This window comes from Pristiophorus japonicus, chromosome 10 (assembly GCF_044704955.1).
Source record: "Pristiophorus japonicus isolate sPriJap1 chromosome 10, sPriJap1.hap1, whole genome shotgun sequence".
Lineage (NCBI taxonomy): Eukaryota > Metazoa > Chordata > Chondrichthyes > Pristiophoridae > Pristiophorus > Pristiophorus japonicus.
In genome coordinates, this window is record NC_091986.1 from 79935823 (window position 1) to 79958699 (window position 22877).

A 22877-nucleotide genomic window follows, 5' to 3' on the forward strand; every position below is an offset into this window, starting at 1 on the left:
GTCCACTTTAGCCAACTCTGCCTTCATACCTTTGGAATACCGTACAAAGCTATGAAGGCAGAGTTGGCTAAGTTTCAGTAAACTTCAAACTTTATTGAAGTTAAGGCACTAGAGTCCTGAACTTAAAGAAAGGTAACTTTGACGGTATGAGATGTGAATTGGCTAGGATAGACCGGCGAATGATACTTAAAGGGTTGATGGTGGATAGGCAATGGCAGACATTTAAAGATCACATGGATGAACTTCAACAATTGTACATCCCTGTCTGGCGTAAAAATAAAACGGGGAAGGTGGTTCAACTGTAACTAACAAGAGAAATTAGGGATAGTGTTAAATCCAAGGAAGAGGCATATAAATTGGCCAAAAAAAAGCAGCAAACCTGAGGACTGGGAGAAATTTAGAATTCAGCAGAGAAGGACAAAGGGTTTAATTATGAGGGGAGAAATAGAATATGAGAGTAAGCTTGCAGGGAACATAAAAACTGACTGCAAAAGCTTCTACAGATACATGAAGAGAAAAAGATTAGTGAAGACAAATGTAGACAAATTAAGAAATAGCAGACCAATTGAATAAATACTTTGGTTCTCTCTTCACGAAGGAAGATACTACGGGAATACTAGGGGACCGATGGTCTAGCGAGAAGGAGGAACTGAAGGACATCCTTATTAGTCAGCAAATTGTGTTAGGAAAATTGATGGGATTGAAGGTCGATAAATCCCCAGGGCCTGATAGTCTGCATCCCAGAATACTTAAGGAAGTGGCCCTAGAAATAGTGGATGCATTGGTGATCATTTTCCAACATTCTATAGACTCTGGATCAGTTCCTATGGACTGGAGGGTAGCTAATATAACATCACTTTTTAAAAAAGGAGAGAGAAAACAGAGAATTATAGACCGGTCAGCCTGACATCAGTGGTAGGGAAAATGTTGGAATCAATTATTAAAGATGTAATAGCAGCGCATTTGGAAAGCAGTGACATGATCGGTCCAAGTCAGCATGGATTTATGAAAGGTACTGTTCTAAGAAACCATCACGAATACACTCTATGTACCTTTACCAATTTGATTAGTCCAATCAATATGAAGATTAAAATCACCCATGATTATTGCCGTACCTTTCTTATAAGCCTCCATTATTTCTTGATTTATACTCTGTCCTACTGTGTAGTTACTGTTCGGGGGCCTATAGACTACTCCCACCAGTGACTTATTTCCCTTATTATTTCTTATCTCCATGCAAACTAATTCTGCCTCTTGATCTTCTGAGCCAGTATCATTTCTCACTACTCCAATTATCTCATTCTTTATTAACAGAGCTACTCTACCTCCTTTTCCTTTCTGCCTATCCTTCTGAAATGTCAAATACTCCTGAACATTCAGTTCCCAGCCTTGGTCGCATTGCAACCACGTCTCTGTAATGGCTATCAGATCATACCCATTTATTTTTATTTGTGCCGTCAACTCAGCTATCTGGTTACGAATGCTGCATGCATTCAGATAAAGAGCTTTTAAATTTGTCTTTTCCACAGAACAACAAAGACTGCCTATTTCCACCTCCGTAACATCACCCATCTCCACCTTTACCTCAGCTCATCCGCTGCTAAGTCCTCATCCATGCCTTTGGTACATCTAGACTTGACTATTCCAATGCACGTCTGGCTGGCCTCCCACATTATACCCTACATAAAACTAGAGGTGATTCAAAACTTGGCTGCCTGTACCCCAACTCATACCAAGTCCCGCTCACCCGTCACCCCTGTGCCCACTGACTTATACTGACTTCCGGTTAAGCAACGTCCCAATTTAAAAATTCTCCTCCTTATTTTCAAATCTCTCCATGGCCTCACCCCTCCCTATCTCTGTAATCCCCTCCAGCCCCACACCCCACCGAGATATCTGCACTCCTCTAATTCTGCCCTCTTGAGCATCCATGATTATAATCGCTCAACCATTGGTGGCTGTGCCTTCTGTTGCCTTGGCCCCAAGCTCTGGAACTCCCTGCCTAAACCTCTCCACCTTTCTTTCTTCCTTCAAGACGCTCCTTAAAACATACCTCTTTGACCAATTTTTTGGTCACCTACGCTAAATTCTATTTATGCGGCTCAGTGTCAAATTTTTTAAATCTCATAATACTCCTGTGAAACACCTTGGGACATTTCACTATGTTAAAGGCGCAATATAAATGCAAGTTGTTGTTAAAACCTACCGCTTTGAATAAGCTTTTGTTCATCTGACCTGATATGTAATTTTGTGGCTCTGTCAAAAATGTTTCTATTGATAATGCTCTTACATAAGAACATAAGAAATAGGAGCAGGAGTAGGCCATACGGCCCCTCGAGCCTGCTCTGCCATTTAATATGATCATGGTTGATCCGATCATGGACTCAGGTCCACTTCCCTGCCCGCTCCCATAATCTCTTATCGGTTAAGAAACTGTCTATCTCCATCTTAAATTTATTGAATGACCCAGCTTCCACAGCAAATTCCAGATTTACAACCCTCAGAGAAGAAATTCCTCCTCATCTCAGTTTTAAATGGGCAGCCCCTTATTCTAGTTCTAGTCTCCCCAATCAGTGGAAACATCCTCTCTGCATCCACCTTGTCAAGCCCCCTCATAATCTTATACGTTTCGTTAAGATCACTCTCATTCTTCTGAATTCCAAGGAGTAGAGGCCCAACCTTATCCACTTTTCCTCATAAGTCAACCCCCTCATCTCCAGACTCAACCTAGTGAACCTTCTCTGAACTGCGCCCAAAGCAAGTATACCCTTTCTTAAATATGGAAACGAAAACTGTATGCAGTATTCTAGGTGTGGCCTCACCAATACCCTGTATAACTGTAGCATGACTTCCCTGCTTTTATACTCCATCCCCTTTGCAATAAAGGCCAAGATTCCATTGGCCTTCCTGATCACTTGCTGTACCTGCCTACTATCCTTTTGTGTTTCATGCACGAGGACCCCCAGGTACTGCTGTACTGCAGCACTTCGCAATTTTTCTCCATTTAAATAATAACTTGCTCTTCGATTTTTTTTCTGTCAAAGTGCATAACCTCACACTTTCCAACATTATACTCCATCTGCAAAATTTTTGCCCACTCACTTAGCCTGTCTATGTCCTTTTGCAAGTTTTTTGTGTCCTCCTAACACATTGTTTTTCCTCCCATCTTTGTAGCATCAGCAAACTTGTCTACATTACACTCAGTCCCTTTTTCCAAGTCGTTAATATAGATTGTAAATAGTTGGGGTCCCAGCTCTGATCCCCACTAGTTACTGATTGCCAACCTGGGAACGAACCATTTATCCCGACTCTCTGTTTTCTGTTAGTTAACCAATCCTCTATCGATGCTAATATATTACCCCCAACGCCATGAACTTCTATCTTGTGCAGTAACCTTTTATGTGGCACCTTGCCTTCTGGAAATCCAAATACACCACATCCACTGACTCCCCTTTGTCTACCCTGTTCGTTACATCTTCAAAGAAATCCAGCAAATTTGTACAGCGCCTTGGGACGTGTTGCTTTGTTAAGGCGCTATATGAATGCAAGTTGTTATCGTTGTTTTAAGCATAGCTTTCTCCCACTTGAACGCTACTGATTTAAACTCAGTTAACGGATGCTTCTTTCAGTTGGAGGAGGCCTGGGCCGCTCCCTGTATACTCAACAAAAACTTCTCAGAAGACGCTGACCAACATCCGGTCAGAATAAAACGACATAATTTAACCTCGGCTGACCTTGGACCTCTTTGCAAAAGGTACCTGTTGGTCCTCCGAACCAGAAATTATTCGTCGACTCTTGGCTCCACAGCAGCTCGTTGGCGCCGCTGTATCACTACCACCCCTACACCTAATTCTGCAGCCCTCTTTTTAGCGAGAAATAATGATTGAAGCCAGTTGGAGTCACTTCGAATATTGCTTTCTGGAGATTGAAAAACTCACTACTTTGCACTGATAACGTTTATGATCGTTCCGTGCCAAAGCCACCTTTACAAAGGTGGCCGCCGCGCTGGCGGGTCGATCCCTTCTTTTGCGCGTGCGCATTGATTTTCTCTTGCTGACTGACTCTGGTGGCGGCTGGTTGCCAGGCTCCGGGCCGGGTTCTTGCTCCAGAAGTTTCCAAATCGGCGGCACCGCTCGCGGAAGTAAGATGGCGGCCGAGCGGTGAGTGTCGTGTTTTGGATCAGTCATGGCGTTAAGCGCGGGCTCAGCAGTGCTGTTAATAAATAGCTCCCCTTTGTTGGTCTTTCTGTTTTGACAGAATCTTTACTGATGAATCCATAGCAGAGAATCCGGAGCTAGCTCTGAAGGTGAGTTGAGGCGACTGCCCTTTAAATGCGCGGGCTTTCAGTTTCCAATTCGATGAGAGTTGACTGTACACACCTGCTGGGCCTTGAACATGTGGAGTTAAGACCAAGTTCAGGTGCAGCAGAATTCGAGGGTGTGGGATAATTGGATCAAAATACACAAACTTTACATTCATAGAAACTTACAGCACGATTGGTGCCTTGAAAGAGCAATTCAATATTTTATGTTCATTCATGGGATGTGTGCATTGCTGGCAAGGCCAGCATTTATTGCCTCCCTAATTATCCTTAAGAAGGTGATGGTGAGCCGCTGCCTTGAACCGCTGCAGTCGGTGTGGTGAAGGTACTTCCACAGTGCTGTTAGGGAGGGAGTTCGAGGATTTTGACCCAGTGGTGATGAACGACCAGCGATAAATTTCCAAGTCAAGATGGTGTGTGACTTGGAGGGGAAATTGCAGGTGGTGATGCTCCCAGGTGCCTGCTGCCCTTGCCCTTCCATGTGGTAGCGATCGCGGGTTTGGGAGGTACTGTCGAAGAAGGCCTGGCGAGTTGGTGCATTGTGTCTTGTAGATGGTACACACTGCAGCCACGGTGAGCCGGTGGTGGATGGGGTGCCAATCAAGCGAGCTGCTTTGTCCTGGATGGTGTTGAGCTACTTGAGTGTTGTTGGAGCTGCACTCTTCCAGGCATGTGGAGAGTATTCCATCACACTCCTGACTTGTATATAGTGGAAAGGCTTTGAGGAGACAGGAGGTGAGTCACTCGCTGCAGAATAGCCAGCCCCTGACCTGCTCTTGCATCCACAGTATTTGTGTGACTGGTACAGTTGAGTTTCTTGACAATTGTACTCTGCAGGATGTTGATAGTGGGGAATTTGTTGATGGTCTCACTCCCCTGCTCTTTGCCATAGCCCTTCAATTTTTTCCTTTTGAAGTATACATCCGTTTCCCTTTTGAAAGTTATTGTTAAATCTGCATCCATCACCTTTGACGGCTCTGAAACATAGTGCACCTTTAATGCAGTGAAGCGTCCCAAGGCGCTTCATAGGAGTGTTATGAGAGAAAAGATTTGACACCGAGCTGCATAAGGAGAAATTAGGGCAGGTGGCCAAATGTTTGGTCAAAGAGGTAGTTTTTCAGAAGCGTCTTGAAGGAGGGAAGAGAGGTGGAAAAGTTTATGCAGGGAATTCCAGAGCTTGGGGTCCAGGCAACAGAAGGCAAGGCATGGCCACCAATGGTTGAGCGATTATATTCAGGGATGCTCAAGAGGGCAGAATTAGAGGAGCGCTGATATCTAGAGGGGTTGTTGGGCTGAAGGAGATTACGGAGATAGGGAGGAGCGAAGCCATGGAGGAATTTGAAAATAAGATTGAGAATTTTGAAATCAAGCCATTGCTTAACCGGGAGCTAATGCAGGTCAGCGAGCACAGGGATGATGGATCAGCGGGATTTGGTACGAGTTCGGACAAGGGTAGCTGAGTTTTGGATCATCTCTGATATGCCCTTACTATACAGTATAAATGCACACGAGGCCCATACTTGAGAGAAGGTCACTCTGTGACCAGTTACCTTTATTACCAAGACCTCAAATGATGAAGGTGGGTGGAGCTTCCCCTTTTATACCTGAAAGTCCAGGTTAGGAGTGTCTCCCACAAGTTCACCCCCTTGTAGTCAATGTTCTCAAGGTGTACAACTTAGGTCAGCTTATACATGGGTTACAATGATAGCTGAATATATGACAACCTCCACTTTACGTAGGGTAGAAAGTGGGAGGCCAGCCAGGAGTGCATTGGAATAGTCAAGTCTAGCGGTACCAAAAGCATGGATGAAGACTTCAGCAGCAGATGAGCTAAGACAAGGGCAGAGATGGGCGATGTTACGGAGGTAGAAATAGGCAGTCTTAGTTATGCTGCTGATATGTGGCTGAAATCTCATTTCAGGTCAAATATGACATCAGGGTTGCGAACAGTGTGCTTCAGCCTCAGATAGAATTTGGGGAGAGGAATGGGGTCAGTGACTGGGGAACGGTGTTTGTGGCAGGGACTGAAAACAATGGCTTCGGTCTTCCCAATATTCAATCGAAGAACATTTCTGCTCATCCAGAACTGGATGTCGGACAAACAGTCTGACAATTTAGAGACTGGAGGGGTCGAGAGAAGTGGTGGTGAGGTGGAGCTGGGTGTCATCAGCGTATATGTGGAAACTGACGCTGTGTTTTCAAATTATGTCACCAAGGGGAAACATCAAGATGAAAAATAGGAGGAGGCCAAGGATAGAACCTTGGGGGACACCAGAGGTAATGATGCAGGAGCGGGAAGAGAAGCCGTTGAGTTGATTCTCTGGCTGCTATTAGATAGACAAGAATGGAACTAGGCGAGTGCAATCCCACCAAGCTCGATGATGGTGGAGAGACTTTGGAGAAGGATAGAGGGGTCAACTGTGTCAAAGGCTGCAGACAAGTCAAGAAGGCCGACAATGGCTAGTTTGCCTTTGTCACAGACACAAATTATGTCATTTGTGACTTTGATGAGAGCCGTTTTGGAGGGATTCAAACATGGAGTTGCAGCATTTGGAAAAACATAATTCAATCAAGCAGAGTCAGCATGGTTTCACGAAAGGGAAATCATGTTTGACAAATTTGCTGGAGTTCTTTGAGGTTTAACGAGCAGGGTGGATAAGGGGGGACCAGTGGATTTGTTGTATTTGGATTTCTAGAAGGCATTCAATAAGGTGCCACATGAAAGGTTACTGAACAAGATAAAAGTTCACGGGGTTGGCAGTAATATATTGGCATGGATAGGTTGGGCCTATACTCATTGGAGTTCAGAAGACTGAGAGGTGATGTTATCGAAACATATAAGATAATGAGGGGGCTCAACAAGGTGGATGCAGAGAGGATATTTCCACTCCTAGTGGAAACTAAAACAAGGGGACATAATCTCAGAATAAGGGGCCGCCTATTTAAAACTGAGATGAGGAGGAATTTCTACTCTGAGGGTTGTAAATCTATGGAATTCTCTGCCCCAGAGAGCTGTGGTGGCTGGGTCATTGAATATATTTAAGGTGGAGATAGACAGTTTTTTGAGCTATAAGGGAATAAAGGGTTATGGGGAGCGGGCAGGGAAGTGGAGCTGAGTCCATGATCAGATCAGCCATGATCTTATTAATTGGCAAAGCAGGCTCAAGGGGCCAGGTGGCCTACTCTTGCTCCTATTTAATGGCCCTGAAATTCTGGTCTTTCGGAGGCTGCTTTCGAATGAACACCTCTGACCGGAGAATTTTTACAAAAGTACCTGGTGGTCCTGGTGGAGCCTGCGATTCCGGTGGGGAGACCTTCTCTTTGCGCGCTTCTGTTCTCCAGGTTCGGATGCTGGTTGTGCAGTCACATTCTATCAGGTACAGTATTCCACAGCTTTCTGATTTAATATCAATGAAAACTCCGTATCTGAGTTATTATTGCTATTAATGAGAAAAAAAACAAACACACTAAAGACCATAATTAAAAATAAAAAACACACCTCACATATTAAAATTAATTGAAATTAAAGTTAATAAATGTCTTAGAAAAAAAATTCCAATTAAAAAAAAAGTTTTAAATTATGGTTTAATTTAAACTTACTGTAGTGGCTAGGGTTTTTAATAATAAAATGTGTTTTTTTTTAATTTAATTTTATTGTGTTTTTGTGTGTTTTAAAACACTTGTACCTGTAAAAGTAGGCTATGCGCCTGCTTTTATCAGGCACAAGAGTTTTCAGGACATTTGCTGGACAAGATATGGGTAAATTACACAATCTTGCTCATGCGAATGTCCTGGCTGTGGAGATATGGAGGATCTGTGCTGGAGCTTGACAGATTGGAAAAGCCCATGCGCATTGTGCGCTGAAAACCGGCTTTTGCGATGCCTTCCTGGGTCCATACGGACCCGGGCAGGCTGCGATTTCTGGGCGCTTATGTTTTTATGAAAGATGGGCATGGATTTGGGAGGTGACAACACATTCAAGGACTTTGGAGAGTAAAGGGATGTTGGAGATGGGGCGGTAGTTTGCAAGGACGTAGGGGTCGAGGGTTGGTTTTTTGAGGGTGATGATGGCAGATTTGAGGGAGAGGAACAGTACCCGAGGAGAGAGAACAGTTAACAATGTCAGCTAACATGGAAGCCAGAAAAGGAAGCTGGGTGGTCAGCAATTTGGTGGAAAAAGGTTCAAGGGAGCAGGAAGTTGGTCTCCTGGATAAAATGAGCTCGGCGAGGTCATGATGGGAGATCGGAGAGAAACTGCAGGAATACGAGAGGTCGGAGCTAGGGCAGGGTGGTTCCTTGGAGGAAGTTTGGCCCGGTGGGCTAGGGGAAGGAAAGGCAGAGGCAGCCGAACGGATGTGTGCAAAAGTTGGGAATTCGGAAATAGTGGGGATTCGGTGGAATGGGGGAAGGCGATGCTGCTTTTTGCTTCCAATACTTGTAGTGGTTTGTGTTTATAGGAAAATAATTTAATCTATCTAACTTCAACTAGATCGAGTAATTAGTTAAAAAGATAAACGATAAGCTAAGTTAATTAAATACATAAACTTTAATTAAATAAATAAAACAATGTTATATAGGGATGCCATTATAGGTGGTGTGTCGCAGGGAGTTTGTGGAGATCCCCAAAGACCACATCTGCAGTGTTTGCCTTTCGAGGAACTTCAGCTCAGAGTTGTTGAGCTGGAGTCTGAGGTGCAAACATTGATGGGGAGAGTTACATGGGCACTTGGATCCAGGAGGCATTCACACCCCTTGAGTATGGTAGTGGTGCAGTTCTGGTTAGTGATCAGGAACAGGATGCTGTGACTGCAGCTCAGGCAGGTAAGGGGACCCCAGGTGCAGTGCTGGAAGAGCCTTGGCTTTTGACCTTCTCCAACAGGTACGAGGTTCTTGCTATCTGTGTGGATGAGGGCAAAGTCGAAAGGGTGGCTGAGCAAACTGACTGTGGTACAGGAGTGAAGAGGAATGTTGTAATGGTAGGGGACAGTGTAGTCAGGGGGATAGATGCTGTTCTCTGTAGCCGCGACTGGGAGTTGCGAATGCTCTGTTGCCAGCATGGTACCAACGTTAAATATATCTCCTCACAGCTGGAGAAGAACTTAGACTTGGAGGAGGGGGATGCAGTTGTTGTCCACGTAGAAACCAACAATATTGGGAGAATGAGGAACGAGGTTCTGCTTCGAGAGTTTGAGGGGCGAAGTTCCAAGTTAAAATGCAGAACCTCACCGGTAATCTCTGGATTGGTACCTGAGCCACGTGTAAATATGCTTGGGGACAAAGAGATTAGAAGATTAAAAAATGGTGTCGGAAGCAGGAGTTTCAATTCATGGGGCACTGACACCAGTACTGGCGAAAGAGGGAACTGTTCCATTGGGACAGGCTCCAAGCCTGGTGAATCGAATAACATGCGATAGATAGGCATTTAAACTTTTGAAAGGAGGATGGGAGGATTCAGGAAAGGATAAATTCAAATTTAGTAAGAGAAACGTCAAGGCTGTAGAGCAGAGTAATGATTTGGGTAAAAATAAGCAAGAGTGGGTCAGAAAGGGGCAGAGAACTTAACAATGGGTAATATGACATCAGTAACTAAGGCGACCTTAGGGAAAATTTAAAAGAGTTAAAGCTAAAGGCATTATATCTGTGTGAAGCATTCACAACAAAACTGATGAATTAATAGTACAGATAGAAATAAATGGGTTTGATCTAATAGCTATTATGGAGACGTGGTTACAGATTTACCAAGGTTAGGAACTAAATATTCCAAGTTACTTGACTTTTTCAGAAGAGATAGACAGAATGGAAGAGGAGAGGATAGCATTGAAAATAAAGGACGGGATAAAGACAGTCGAGAGAAAAGATGTTGGCTCGGAAAAACAGGATGTAGAATCACTTTTTGGGTGGAGCTAAGAACACAACAAGGGGCAGAAAACGCTGGTGGGAGAAGTTTATAGCCCCCCACCCCCCATGGTAGTTATAGTGGTGGGCATAGTATAAATCAGGAATTTAGTGGTGCATGTAACAAGGGTAATACAGTAATCATGGACTTTAATTTTCATATAGACTGGGCAAACCGAATTTGTAGTAATAATGCAGAGGACAAGTTCCTAGAATGCATTCAGGTTAGTTTTCTAGATTAGTATGTTGAGAAACCAACTAGAGAACAGGCTATTTTAGATCTAGTATTGTACAATGAGACAGGGTTAATTAATAACCTGGTAGTAAAGCAGCTTCTGGGGAACAGTGATCCTAATATGATAGCATTTTATGTTGATTTTGAGCGTGGTTTATTTAAGTCCGAAACTAGGATCTTAAAATCTGAACAAAGCAAACTATGTAGGTAGGACAGGTGAGTTAGCTAAGGTAGGTTGGGTTACTAGATTAAAAAGATACGATAGTAGATAAGCAATGGCAGACGTTTAAAGAAATAATTCATAATTTACAATTAATATGCATTCCCTTAAGTAATAAAAACCCCATGGGAAAAATAGTCCAATTAAAGTTAAAGGTAGTATTAGATTAAATTAACATTCTTATAATATTGCCAATAGGAGTAGTGAGCCCGAGGATTGGATGACTAAGAAATTGATAGAGAGAGAAAATAGAATGGGAGAGGAAACTAGCAAGAGATGGCAGAAACTCTGAACAAATATTTTGTATCAGTCGTTACGGTAGAAGACACTAACAATATGCCAACAATGGATAGTCAAGCGGCTATAGGGGGGAGGAACTTAACACAATCACAATCACTAAGGAGGTGGTACTCAGTAAGATAATGGGACTAAAGGCAGATAAATCCCCTGGACCTGATGGCTTGCATCCTAGGGTCTCGAGAAGTAGCGACAGGAATTGTGGATTCAATAGTTGTAATTTACCAAAATTCCCTGGATTCTAGGGAGGTCCCAACAGATTGGAAAACTGCAAATGTAACGCCCCTATTTAAAAAAGGAGGCAGACAAAAAGCAGGAAACTATAGACAAGTTAGCCTAACATCTGTGATTGGGAAAATGTTGGGAGTCCATTATTGAAGAAGCAGTAGCAAGACATTTGGAAAAGCAAAATTTGGTCAGGCAGAGTCAGCATGGATTTATGAAGGGGAAGTCATGTTTGACAAACTTGCTGGAATTCTTTGAGGATGTAACGAACAGGGTGGATAAAGGGGAACCAGTGGATGTGGTGTATTTGGACTTCCAGAAGGCATTTGACAAGATGCCACATAAAAGGTTACTGCACAAGATAAAGGTTGATGGCGTTGGGGGTAATATATTAGCATGGATAGAGGATTGGCTAACTAACAGAAAACAGAGAGTCGGGATAAATGGTTCATTCTCAGGTTGGCAATCAGTAACTAGTGGGGACCCCAATTATTTACAATCTATACAAACAACTTGGAAGAAGGGACTGAGTGTAATGTAGCCAAGTTTGCTGACGATACAAAGATGGGAGGAAAAGCAATGTGTGAGGAGGACACAAAAAATCTGCAAAAGGACATAGACAGGCTAAGTGAGTGGGCAAAAATTTGGCAGATGGAGTATAATGTTGGAAAGTGTGAGGTCTTGAACTTTGGCAGAAAAAAATCAAAGAGCAAGTTATTATTTAAATGGAGAAAGATTGCAAAGTGCTGCAGTACAGCAGGACCTGGGGGTACTTGTGCATGAAACACAAATGGATGTATGCAGGTACAGCAAGTGATCAGGAAGGCCAATGGAATCTTGGTCTTTATTGCAAAGTGGATGGAGTATAAAAGCAGGGAAGTCCTTCTACAGTTATATCGGATCTTGGTGAGGCCACACCTGGAATACTGCATGCAGTTTTGGCTTCCATATTTACGAAAGGATATGCTTGCCTTGGAGGCAGTTCAGAGAAGGTTCACTAGGTGATTCCAGGGATGAGGGGGTTGACTTTTTAAGGAAAGGTTGAGTAGGTTGGGCCTCTAATCATTGGAATTCAGAAGAATGAGATGTGATCTTATCGAAACGTATAAGATTATGTGGGGGCTTGCAACAAGGTGGATGCAGAGAGGATGGACACTGATGGGGAAGACTAGAACTAGAGGGCATAATCTTAGAATAAGGGGCCGCCCATTTAAAATTGAGATGAGGAGAAATTTCTTCTCTCAGGGTTGTGAATCTGTAGAATTTGCTGCCTCATCAAACTGTGGAAGCTGGGACATTGACTAAATTTAAGACAGAAATAGACAGTTTCTTAACCGATAAGGGAATAAGGGGTTATGGGGAGCGGACAGGGAAGTGGACCCAGCCATGTTCGTATTAAATGGCGGAGCAGGCTCGAGGGGCCGTATGGCTTACTCCTGTTCCTATTTCTTATGTTCTTATAAGAGATATTTAAAAAAAAAACAGATTGTAAAAGCTGCTATAGATATGTAAAAAGGAAGAGATTAGCGATCATGAGCCTCTTACAGGCAGAGACAGAAGAAATTGTAATGGGGAATAAGGAAATGGCAGAGACGTTAAACAAATACTTTGTATTTGTCTTCACAAAAGACACAAAAAACATTCCGGAAATAGTGGGGGACCAATGGTCTAGTGAGAATGACAAACTTAAAGAAATTAGCATTAGTAATACAATAGTACTGGAGAAATTAATGGGACTAAAAACCAACAAATCCCCAGAACCTGATGGCCTACATCCTACGACAAAAAATTGAAGAGATTAGAGCCACTTGTAGTGCTGGCGAAGGGCGCTGAAGGGTTATCTCCCGAATGCAGCGATAATAGCACCTCTTGCCAACTTGAATAGCGTTTTAGTGACGGTACTAAACTTAGCGCCAGGAATCCTGCACCAATGAGACCGTGACATCAATGAGTGTGCAATGCTCCACTAGCATCCCGATTACAATATTGATTGTTTTCGCTGCATTTACCGCTTGGCGCTAATCACACCAGCAAAATCAAGCGTTCACAAATGGTACTGGCACTACCACGGCGATATATAAGACAATGAGCAACCAGGTCATTGGGAAGTTAGATTGATTGCTACCTTCCCAGAGATCGTTTTGAATGCTGTAGCTGGTTTGCCTTGGTGGTTTCGAATCACCCCAGCCTACAGTTCTAGACACGGAAATTATTTGGGGGAACAGAAACCTGAACCAGAGACGGGTCTTTCGGCCTCAACCGTACAACACTTTATTCGGTTCCACACACACACATACATACACACACACACACCAGTAAAAGTAACACCTGGTGGCGTAAACGAAACAGTACAACAGTACAAAAATGGCCCATCCTAATGGGCCCCTGTTGCAAATTACGACGACTAAGAAAGCAACACACTACGGTAATGTACAGGGTATAACTGGATTCGTCCAACAAATCCCACTACACACACTATAATCATATGTAGCACCTACCCAGTAAATTCCTACGGCTTGGTTTGGGACACGCGACACCCCTTCACTCGATTCGGTGGTCTTAACGGTGCGTGGGCTTGGATAATGTTCACCCAGATTATCCGTTGGCTTACTCGCTGCTTCTTCCTTGGAGAAAGCTTTCTCTTCCGATTCCGTGCCACCATTGCAGCATTCAGGTTCTGGTTTCGAGGGTCCTTCTGAAGGTAGAGTAGCGAGGCTCTTGGTCCCTCGTTGGTGGGTTTCCTCTCCATCCTGGACGGAGAGCACAGTTCTTGAAGCGAAGAGAGAGAAATGGCAGCATACTGCCTTCGCTTATACTTTACAGTCCATGCTTCTTTCTGCCAAAATCGAGTATTTCCTTTGTCTGGGGTGATTGAATGGCCCATCATCCCAGATCTTACGTTTGTGTATTCTGTTGATGGTTCCTGGTGGCTTCTGCTTCCACTGGGTGTGCGACTTAATGGCAGTTCTTTGTTCGGTTTCCCGCCTTTCGGGGCTATCTCATCCAGATAATGGCTAAATGGCCGTTGATGGGTTTCTACTTCGCACCCGATCTTGGGCTAAGTGGTTTCCCATTACTGAACAATCCTGCCAATCGCCTGGCCATTGTTGCCTAGAGACCTCCGTCTGCTCCAGACATTTTCAGCAAACAATGAAACCCAATATGTCCACTATCCTTTAATATCTTCCTGGGGCCTGCGACGATGCTTACAGACCCCTCCTTCGATATTTCAAAAGGTCCCCACTGGACTATCAAACGTCTTCACTGTGGAGAAGAATCGTGGTCCCCAAACCAAACCGAATTCTTTACTTTTAAACAACCCAAATTCTGTTCTTTTTAAAAACCAGCATACATTCAACAACATATTTACACAGAACAAACTCGTGGTCACCCTTTAACCAAAGACTCCCAACGACTTGAGTGCCTTGCCTCTCTTTTTACAGGACAGCCGTAACAAATACAATACGAGCAAACTTTGTATGAGCATATCCGGATCCACGGAAGGATCTCTACATTAAAACCGACGTCCCACCAGGGTGGGGAATTTATCCCTTTGATTTCCTCCCGTGTCCCGGTTTTGCTGTTCGAGCGTGTAAAAATGTTTTTTGTGAGAGCGCAACGGCTTTTATTACCTTGGTGAGGTATTCAGGCAGAGAAGGTATCTCTTACCCGAACTGTGTAACGTACTGCTGCGGATTCTGTACCATGTTAATTACCATGTTGATGTCTTTGCAATGGTAAGGATGCGCTCTTGTGCCACCTGAACTTCTGTGTGGGGTTTTAAGCAGAAAGTTGTATTGGTGACCGGACACCAAGTGTCGTTGTGTACTCTGTACTGCTCCATGCTTGTTGTGATGCAGTATGTCCCGTTGCCCGCACATGCTACCTGAGGTGGAACGTGGCTCTGGGCCATCACCTCTATGGTGCAATTAATGGGCTCTGCACTCTGATTCAAACCCGCGCACTGGCCGAGCGAACGAGTTCAGGCGCTGGGGGCACAATATGACGTGTGCGCCCCTGCTCTGGCACCCCTTCAGGTCAGTGCCAGTCATGGCGTGCTCCCACTTTATTACAAACGGTGGAGCCCCATGATATCGCACGTGCACCCCATCCCGTAAGACGCCAATGTTCTCCACTTGGTATACTGGTGGTGGCCTGCCCATTACCGGCATACGTAATACAATCCCCATTACTGTGTAATTGGACTGGCCACAATCAACTGGGACTGGGTAGGCTTCGGAAACTAATCGGAGCTGAGACGGACTCATCGAATTATCATACGGGCTGAGCGCTGCGAGGTGCCGGTTGCTAACCCACGACGGGTCGCTACCTAGCTGTGGGTCCTCCAGATTACTGCGCCCCTCGTTTAGCAACTAGGCCCTGTATAACATGCACACATCATTCCTGGCTGCCTGTGCCGAGGCATTCCTGTCCTTCCGTATTAACTGTTTTTGCATGTGTCTCAGCTCAGCAATGACCTCCTTTAAATGAATGTTCATTGCCTGGTCCTTTTTTAGCTCTGAACCTACCACTTCATTCCCTTCCCCCAGTATCGTTCGCAGCTGGTCCCTTTAATATTAACCTGCATCTGCAGCTGGAAATCATCCAACCTATTGACGAAGGATGTGCCCATGCTAAAAGCTGTGGCCATGTCATTAAACATCCCTTGCCTCTGCCTACCCGGATTACTTCTATCGTACGACCCCATGTCAAACAGTTTCTCCCGGCTCGCATCCCCGTAACTGAATTTGAAAAACTGTTGGAATGTCTCTTTAATTAAAGCTTCATAAAGCTGCTCAGTCTCCTTCGGACACCACTCGGGCAGCTACACCCGGGTTAAATTCAAAATGGCCGAAGCCACCGCGTAATGCACCTCCTGGAATAAAACCTTCCTAGTCGGGACTAAAACCAAACCATTCCGTGGGCCTGGTGTGATGGCAGGACACTTAACCTGTACTGGTGGGGCTGTGGGCAGAGTCTTCCTCTTGTGCGCGACAAGCTCCGTGGAATTTATTGCATTGGGAGGGTGTGGGATCACGCAGAAGTCCATACTCCAATCCCATCTGATCCCAGCCCCGGAATCCTGCCATTGCCGCAAAAAGGCAATCGACACACCTGCTGGGCAGATCTGTTCTGACCCCCACACACGCAAATAAATTCCCCGCTCTTCCTGCCACCACTTGTCCCAGCACACTTGCCCTCCCCCCTTCATCCCCGTGATCTTTCGGTACATATCGTTCCCCGGTCTCTCCCAGTCCGCTGACCTGTTCCCAGTGTCTTGACTCAACTTCCTAAGCCACCACCACCGTCCCAGGGGAATGTGTCCCTTACATGTCAGGCATAAGTGTTTGCCCTCGACCACCCCAACCAATGTGGCTGTGATCTTCAGCTGAGGACACGGTATGGAAGCCTCCCCGTATGTGAACCTGGCGTGGCTGCAGTATTTTGTTGAATTCGACCCTGGCCACCTTCCCTCGTGGAATTAGGCTGCCATCCCGTCTGTGCCCTCATTGCTATCCCCCCCACCCCTCTTAGTCACTGTGGGATTGTTCCCCCCAGTACAGCCATAAAGAAAGTACAACTCTGTGTCCCCTCTCCTGCCGTAGCCTTCTCCGGCCAACACCAACATCATGCTCAGCTTCAGGACTGCCTCCATGCTTTACTTAACAAGCACCTTGCTGTGAGAGGGTCTACCTCCACAGGTCTGGCTTCATTAACAACAATCCAAAACACTTTAAAAGAAAACTATGTACTATGCCATCCGTGTTGCCAAGTGCTTCCGTTAAGGCTCCTCTTGCCGAGGCCTTTTGCGGCTCATGGTCGGCGTGTAAGGAGACGTCCGCGGCTGTGGGACCCGACAGCTCTTCCTTACTGCCCTGACCACTGGGTCATCATCGTCCTAAATCATGGGAGGAAGACCCGCGTCCATAGTCATGATGGTCCCTTGGTGTTGCATTGCCGCCTTGTTTCTTTCCCCTGGGTTAAACAGCTTGCACTGGTTTATGTGAAACCACTTTGTGCGCCTTGGAAGTCTAACCGTGTATACCATGGGGCTTGCCTTGAACACTATGCTATACGGCCCCATGTACAGTGGCTCAAAAACTCCTACCCGAGCATAGTTTCGGACAATCACCTGGTCCTCCGCCTTCCAACCTGATGATCTCTCGAGCTCGAACATCAGCTGATTTCTCTGGTGCTGTTTCTCCATGTTACTGGCTGCCTCCCAGTGAATCTGTTCAATCGTTCATGCAGATTCTGGACAAACTTATCCCTGGTCACTTCCCTAACTTGACCTTCTGTGAATACCGGTGCCAAAACATGGGTGGGAATGCGCTGACCCTCTCGGTCATGAGCTCATGCGGGGAATACCCTGTGCTTCTGGAGAGGCTGGCCTGGGCACCCATTAAAACTAACGGCAGGACCTCATCCCATTTTTTCGGGGGCTGCCCTGTCTCTTTCTGCAGCCTTTCTTTAATGGTCCGATTAAGACGCTTCACAACCCCCAATGACTATGGGTTGTGAGTCACATGAATTTTCCCTCTATTCCCAGAATCTTCAAGGTGGCCTGCATTACCTGCCCCGTGAAGTGGCTCCCCTGATTGGACGCCATGGTCCCCACGTGGAGAACACTTCCTTTACTAAAATTCTCGCTGGCGCCAACGCTGTGGCTGCTCGGCAAGGAAAGGCTTCCACCCACTTTGAAAACACATCCACGAGGACCAGGCAGTACTTGTGACCCTCCTTTGTGGTGGGCAGTGGCCCGTGTAATGTACCTGGACGGACTGCCATGATCCCTCTACTCTCCTCGCGTGTCTTATGGGGACCTTCCTTCGTTGAGAATCGGGGTTATTCGCCGTACACATCAGACAGTCTGCGCATAAGTCGCTGATATCCTCCCTCAGTTGCGGCGACCACCCTGCTTGTTCTACCCTCTGCCAGGTAGTTTTCGGCCCAGGGGTGTCCCGCTCCTGGGCCCCCGTGGGCCAACTGGAGGAATTTCCTCTGGTGCAATTCGGGAACTACTCATTAATCCCCTTTAAACAACATCCCCTCTTTTTTACGATACCGTCTGCTGCCCCGAACGGCCCCTCTACCTGCTTGCCTTTCTCTTTCTTCCCCAGGATGTCCTTAAGGACTGTATCTTGGGTTTGGACTTGCCTTAAGTCTGGGGCCAAAGCTACCCCTAGTACCCCGGTATTCCTCCCTTGTCCCGGATCGCTGCTACCGGGTCTGACCCGTATGGGTCCCAGAACTCTCCTGCCCTGGCTCCCTCTTTTGCCAATTCGTCTGCCCTTTAGTTGCCTTCCCCTCTGAGCTCTGTGTTAGAGTGGCCTTAAATCTTGTGAATGTTAAAGTCCCCCTGTATGCCTGTGACCTCCAGGATTTTCCTTAGCAACAGTGCTGTTGCTAGCGGCTTCCCGTCTGCGGATTTGAAACTGCGCCGGGCCCAGATGGCCAAGTATTCGGTGCACGAATTGCATGTAAACATGGAATCCGAGCAGCTGGTATATGGGGTGGGAAACTCGCCGGGGTGGGTAACCACCTACACCACTGCCGACAGTTCAGCGTGCTCAGGGCGCTGGAGAGTTTAATGGCCCGCTATACTAGCTGTAATGTCATAAATCCCGTACCCGGTGAGACGCTCCCTGTTCACAACTGAACTGGACCCGTCCACTCTGGCCCGGAATCCTACGTCTACATCCCACACCCTTTCCACCGTACGCTTGTTGGCCATCCCTGGGTAGATCATGTTGGCTGCCAACTTGAACTCTGTTAGGCCCTACACTCTCAGATTCATCTACGAGAGCAATAAAGTCCAGCGAGCAATGCGGGCATTGCTTACTGTCCCGTCCAACAACATCTGAGTGGGGGTATGGTGGGTCAGTGGAACTACCAGAGATAATCCTGTAAAAAGCTGGGAGCGTTTTGCGGCCCAATGCGTGGCCAAGAGATGCCTCTTGCAATTGGAGTATCCCTGTTCTACATCCGTGAAAACTCTTGAGGAGTAGACCACAGGTTGCAGCTTGCCATGCCCCTCCTGGAGCAGCACTGCGCTCATAGAAACATAGAAAATAGGTGCAGGAATAGGCCATTCGGCCCTTCGAGCCTGCACCATCATTCAATAAGATCATGGCTGATCATTCCCTCAGTACCCCTTTCCTGCTTTCTCTCCATATCCCTTGGCCGTAAGGGCCATATCTAACTCCCTCTTGAATATATCCAATGAACTGGCATCAACAACTCTCTGAGGCAAGCTGTCCCCGCTGGCTGCTACTTCTAAAAATAATTCTTCCCCACCATTTATCGCCCCGAGTGCAGGTGCCTTCTACAGGTCTTCTTTGAGGTGGATAAACACTGTCTTGCAGTTCTCATCCCATTCCCATCCAACTCCCTTGCGGAGGAGCTGAAGCAAAGGGGCTGCCGTGGCTGCGTAATCCTCAATGAAATCCCTGCAATACCCTGTGAGCCCCAAAAATAATCTCACCCCGGTCACACTTGTGGGGGCTGGTAACTCCTGTTCTGCCCTCCTCTTGGCCTCATCTATAGCCCTTTCTCCAGCCCTCAGTCAGCCCGAGGAATTTTACTTCCTCGCGTCCGATCTGAACTTTCTTTGAGTTCACCTTGAACCCTGTCTCTTTCAGCAGCTCGACCAGCAGTGGTCCATGCTTCTCCCCCTCGTCTGAGAACAAAACAAATCGTCCACATACTGGACTAGTTGTTGAGGTCTGCTAAACCCTTTTAACGCGTCTGCCATGCGCTGGTGGAATATAGAGGGGCTATTATGGAATCTCTGGGGAAGGCATGTGCATTTGTATTGCTGTCCCTTGAATGTAATAGCAAATTTGTATTGGTCTTCCCTTTTTAGCGGAATCGACCAAAACCCATTGGAGATATCCAGCACTGTAAAAGTGGTTGCGGATGCTGGAATGCTCCCTGTCAGATCAGCAACAACCTCCACTGTGGGCGCGCAGGCTGGGATATTTTTATTGGGCACCCGATAGTCCACCGTGGCTCTCCACAACTGGTCGGGTTTCTGAACTGGCCAAAGTGGTGAGTTCACTTGGGTGGCCACTGGCCTCAATGCCTCCTGTTCTACCAGGGATCCCAGTGCTGTTTCTAAGTTGGCTTCTGCCTCTCTGGGGAAAATGTACAGCTTCTGTGGCCGTGACATGGGGACCCCTGGTACTCTGACTTCAACCCCCGTCACCTGGCCACAGTCGTGCTTGTGCGTGGTGACCGATGCAAGATTGTCCCGCACGTCCGCCTGGTACTTTGCTGGGGTATTACTGACCAATTGCTCCAGGTCGTAACTCCCCTTGGGTTTCATCATACACATATGCTACCCTTTCCTCGATACGATTGGCCAGAGCAGTTCTCGTACATTCACCTGAGGCACTGCTCTTCTGCAAGGAGGTGGTCATAGAGTTGTTCCACCTGCTGCACCAAGACTTCGAGCCTCATATCAGGAGAACCACTTCACTATCAGTGGCAGTTAAGATCACAGTAGCTCTGAATTTCTACCCTGGCGGCACCTTCCAGGCTACAGCAGGGGATATAGCAAACATTTCACAGTTCACAGTCCATTGTGTAACAGATGCTCTGTACAGCAGGAGAAGGGACTATATTTCATGGAGCATGTCCAGGGAGAAGCAGCAGGAACGCACATGTAGTTTTGCAAGGATAGAAGGCTTCCCCATGGTTCAGGGCGCTATTAACTGCGTGGCATTGCGGGCATCTCATCACCACACAGAGGTGTTCCGTAACAACAAAGGCTACCACTCTCTGAATGTTCAGTTGGTGTGCGACCACAGGCAGCTCATACTCGCCGTCAATGCCTGCTATCCTGGCAGAACCCATGCTTCATTCATCCTATGACAGACCACTGTCCCAGGACTCTCTTAACCACCACATGGAGCTCACGGATGGCTGCTCGGGACAACGGTTATGCACTCACCATCTGGTTGATGACAACACTCCACAACCCCAACACTCCTGCTCATTGTGTTTATAATGAAAGCCATGCCACTGCCAGGAACCTCATCGAACAGACTATCAGGGTGCTGAAACGAAAGTTCCGATGCCTTTACCACTCTGATGGAGCCCTGCAATATTCCCCTGATCGAGTCTCCCTTTTTGTTGTTGTGTGCTGCACAACCTGGCCATTGAGAGGGCCCAGCCATTGTTGGAGGAGGTGGAGGTGGAGGTGGAGGTGGAGGTGGAGGTGGAGGTGGAGGTGGAGGTGGAGGTGGAGGCGGAGGTGGAGGCGGAGGTGGAGGCGGAGGTGGAGGCGGAGGCGGAGGCGGAGGAGGAGGCGGAGGCGGAACGTCTGCAAACAACCGTGTGCTATTTAACAGTGAGAAAGCGGAAGCGGCATCAAAAGGACGTGTGCAAACAGCCGTTTGCTATTCACAAATCATAACCCATAACCAGCATCACGAATATATTTACCAAATAATCATGTGCCCATGTCATCAAAAGTGGGTTACTTCCTTTTTTTGGCTTATTTCCCTCCTGATCCATTCTCTCTTCTCTCCCCTCCCTGCCCTACTGCTCCTCCTTAATGGGGCTCTAGTGCCTACAGCAAGGCTGGTAGCAAGCTGCTCACTCTGCTAAACAGAGACTGCAGATGGCCTTGCAGGACGCCCTCGACAGCTGTGGGCCTGGAATGCCCGGCTGCAGGTGGCAGCAGTCTCCGATTGCTGGGGTGCAGACAGCGCCAAGTGCATTGGTGGGAACCAGAATGCTGTCCTGAGAGAGGACAACACTTTCTATTTCAACCGACGCACTGTCACTCCCCTGGGGCAGTGCCTCAGCATCCGGAGCAATCTGCTGAAGTTGGAGTACATTAATAAGGAAGTAGCAGCAGGACATTTAGAAAATCATCATACAGTCAATCAGAGTCAGCATGGTTCGCAACTATTCTAACTCACTCGAACTGGAGCAAACTAAATGCCGAGAATTGCAATTTCTAAGATGCTCCATTCTAAACTAGTTACTCCAAAAAAATAGGAGCAACTCAGGCCAAAACTTGAGCCCCTTGCAGGTACGTGCAGCGAGCGTCCCATGTTGTACAGTTCTACACATTCAGAAAGGATTTTGTATTTATATAGCGCCTTTCACGACCTCAGGATGTCCCAAAGTGTTTACAGCCAATTAAGTACATTTGACATGTGCTCACTGTTGTAGGAAAACCTGGCAGTCAATGTGCGCACAGTAAAAGCCCACAACAGCAATGTGATAAGTGACCAGAACTTCTGTTTTTCTTAAGCGATGTTGGTTGAGGAATAAATAATTGGTCAGGACGCCGGGGAGAACTCAGCTACTCTTCAAATAGTACCATAGGATCCTTTGCGTCCACTTGAAATGGCAGATCGAGCCTCAGTTTAAAGTATCATCCAAAAGGTGGCACCGCCAACAGTGCAGCACTCCCTCGGCACTGCATTAAAGTGTGAGCCTAGATTATGTGCTCAAGTCTCTGGAGTGTGATGGAAGTTCAACCTTCTGACTCTGAGGCAAAAGTGCTCCTAAAACTGACACCAAGCCATACATTTTGTCCTTTCTTTATAGAGCCCTATATCCTGTACCTACATTTATATTGGAAATTCTCTATGTAAACTTGTTAGATTGTAATTAGAGGTGGCATGAATGATATGCCCCACACCCCCAACAGTGAACCAACAATA

The 22877-nt window shown here is 46.4% G+C and overlaps 1 protein-coding gene across 1 annotated transcript in view; it reads left to right on the forward strand.

Annotated features, from left to right (window-relative positions):
- The first annotated feature begins 3927 nt into the window (after positions 1-3927).
- sugt1 (SGT1 homolog, MIS12 kinetochore complex assembly cochaperone) overlaps positions 3928-22877 on the forward strand; it is a 222717-nt gene continuing 203767 nt past the window's right edge. The window contains exons 1-2 of the mRNA XM_070891874.1: positions 3928-4160; positions 4258-4306. Of these exons, the coding sequence (XP_070747975.1) occupies positions 4147-4160; positions 4258-4306 (63 nt within the window). The 5' untranslated portion in view covers positions 3928-4146. The remainder of the gene's footprint in view (positions 4161-4257; positions 4307-22877) is intronic.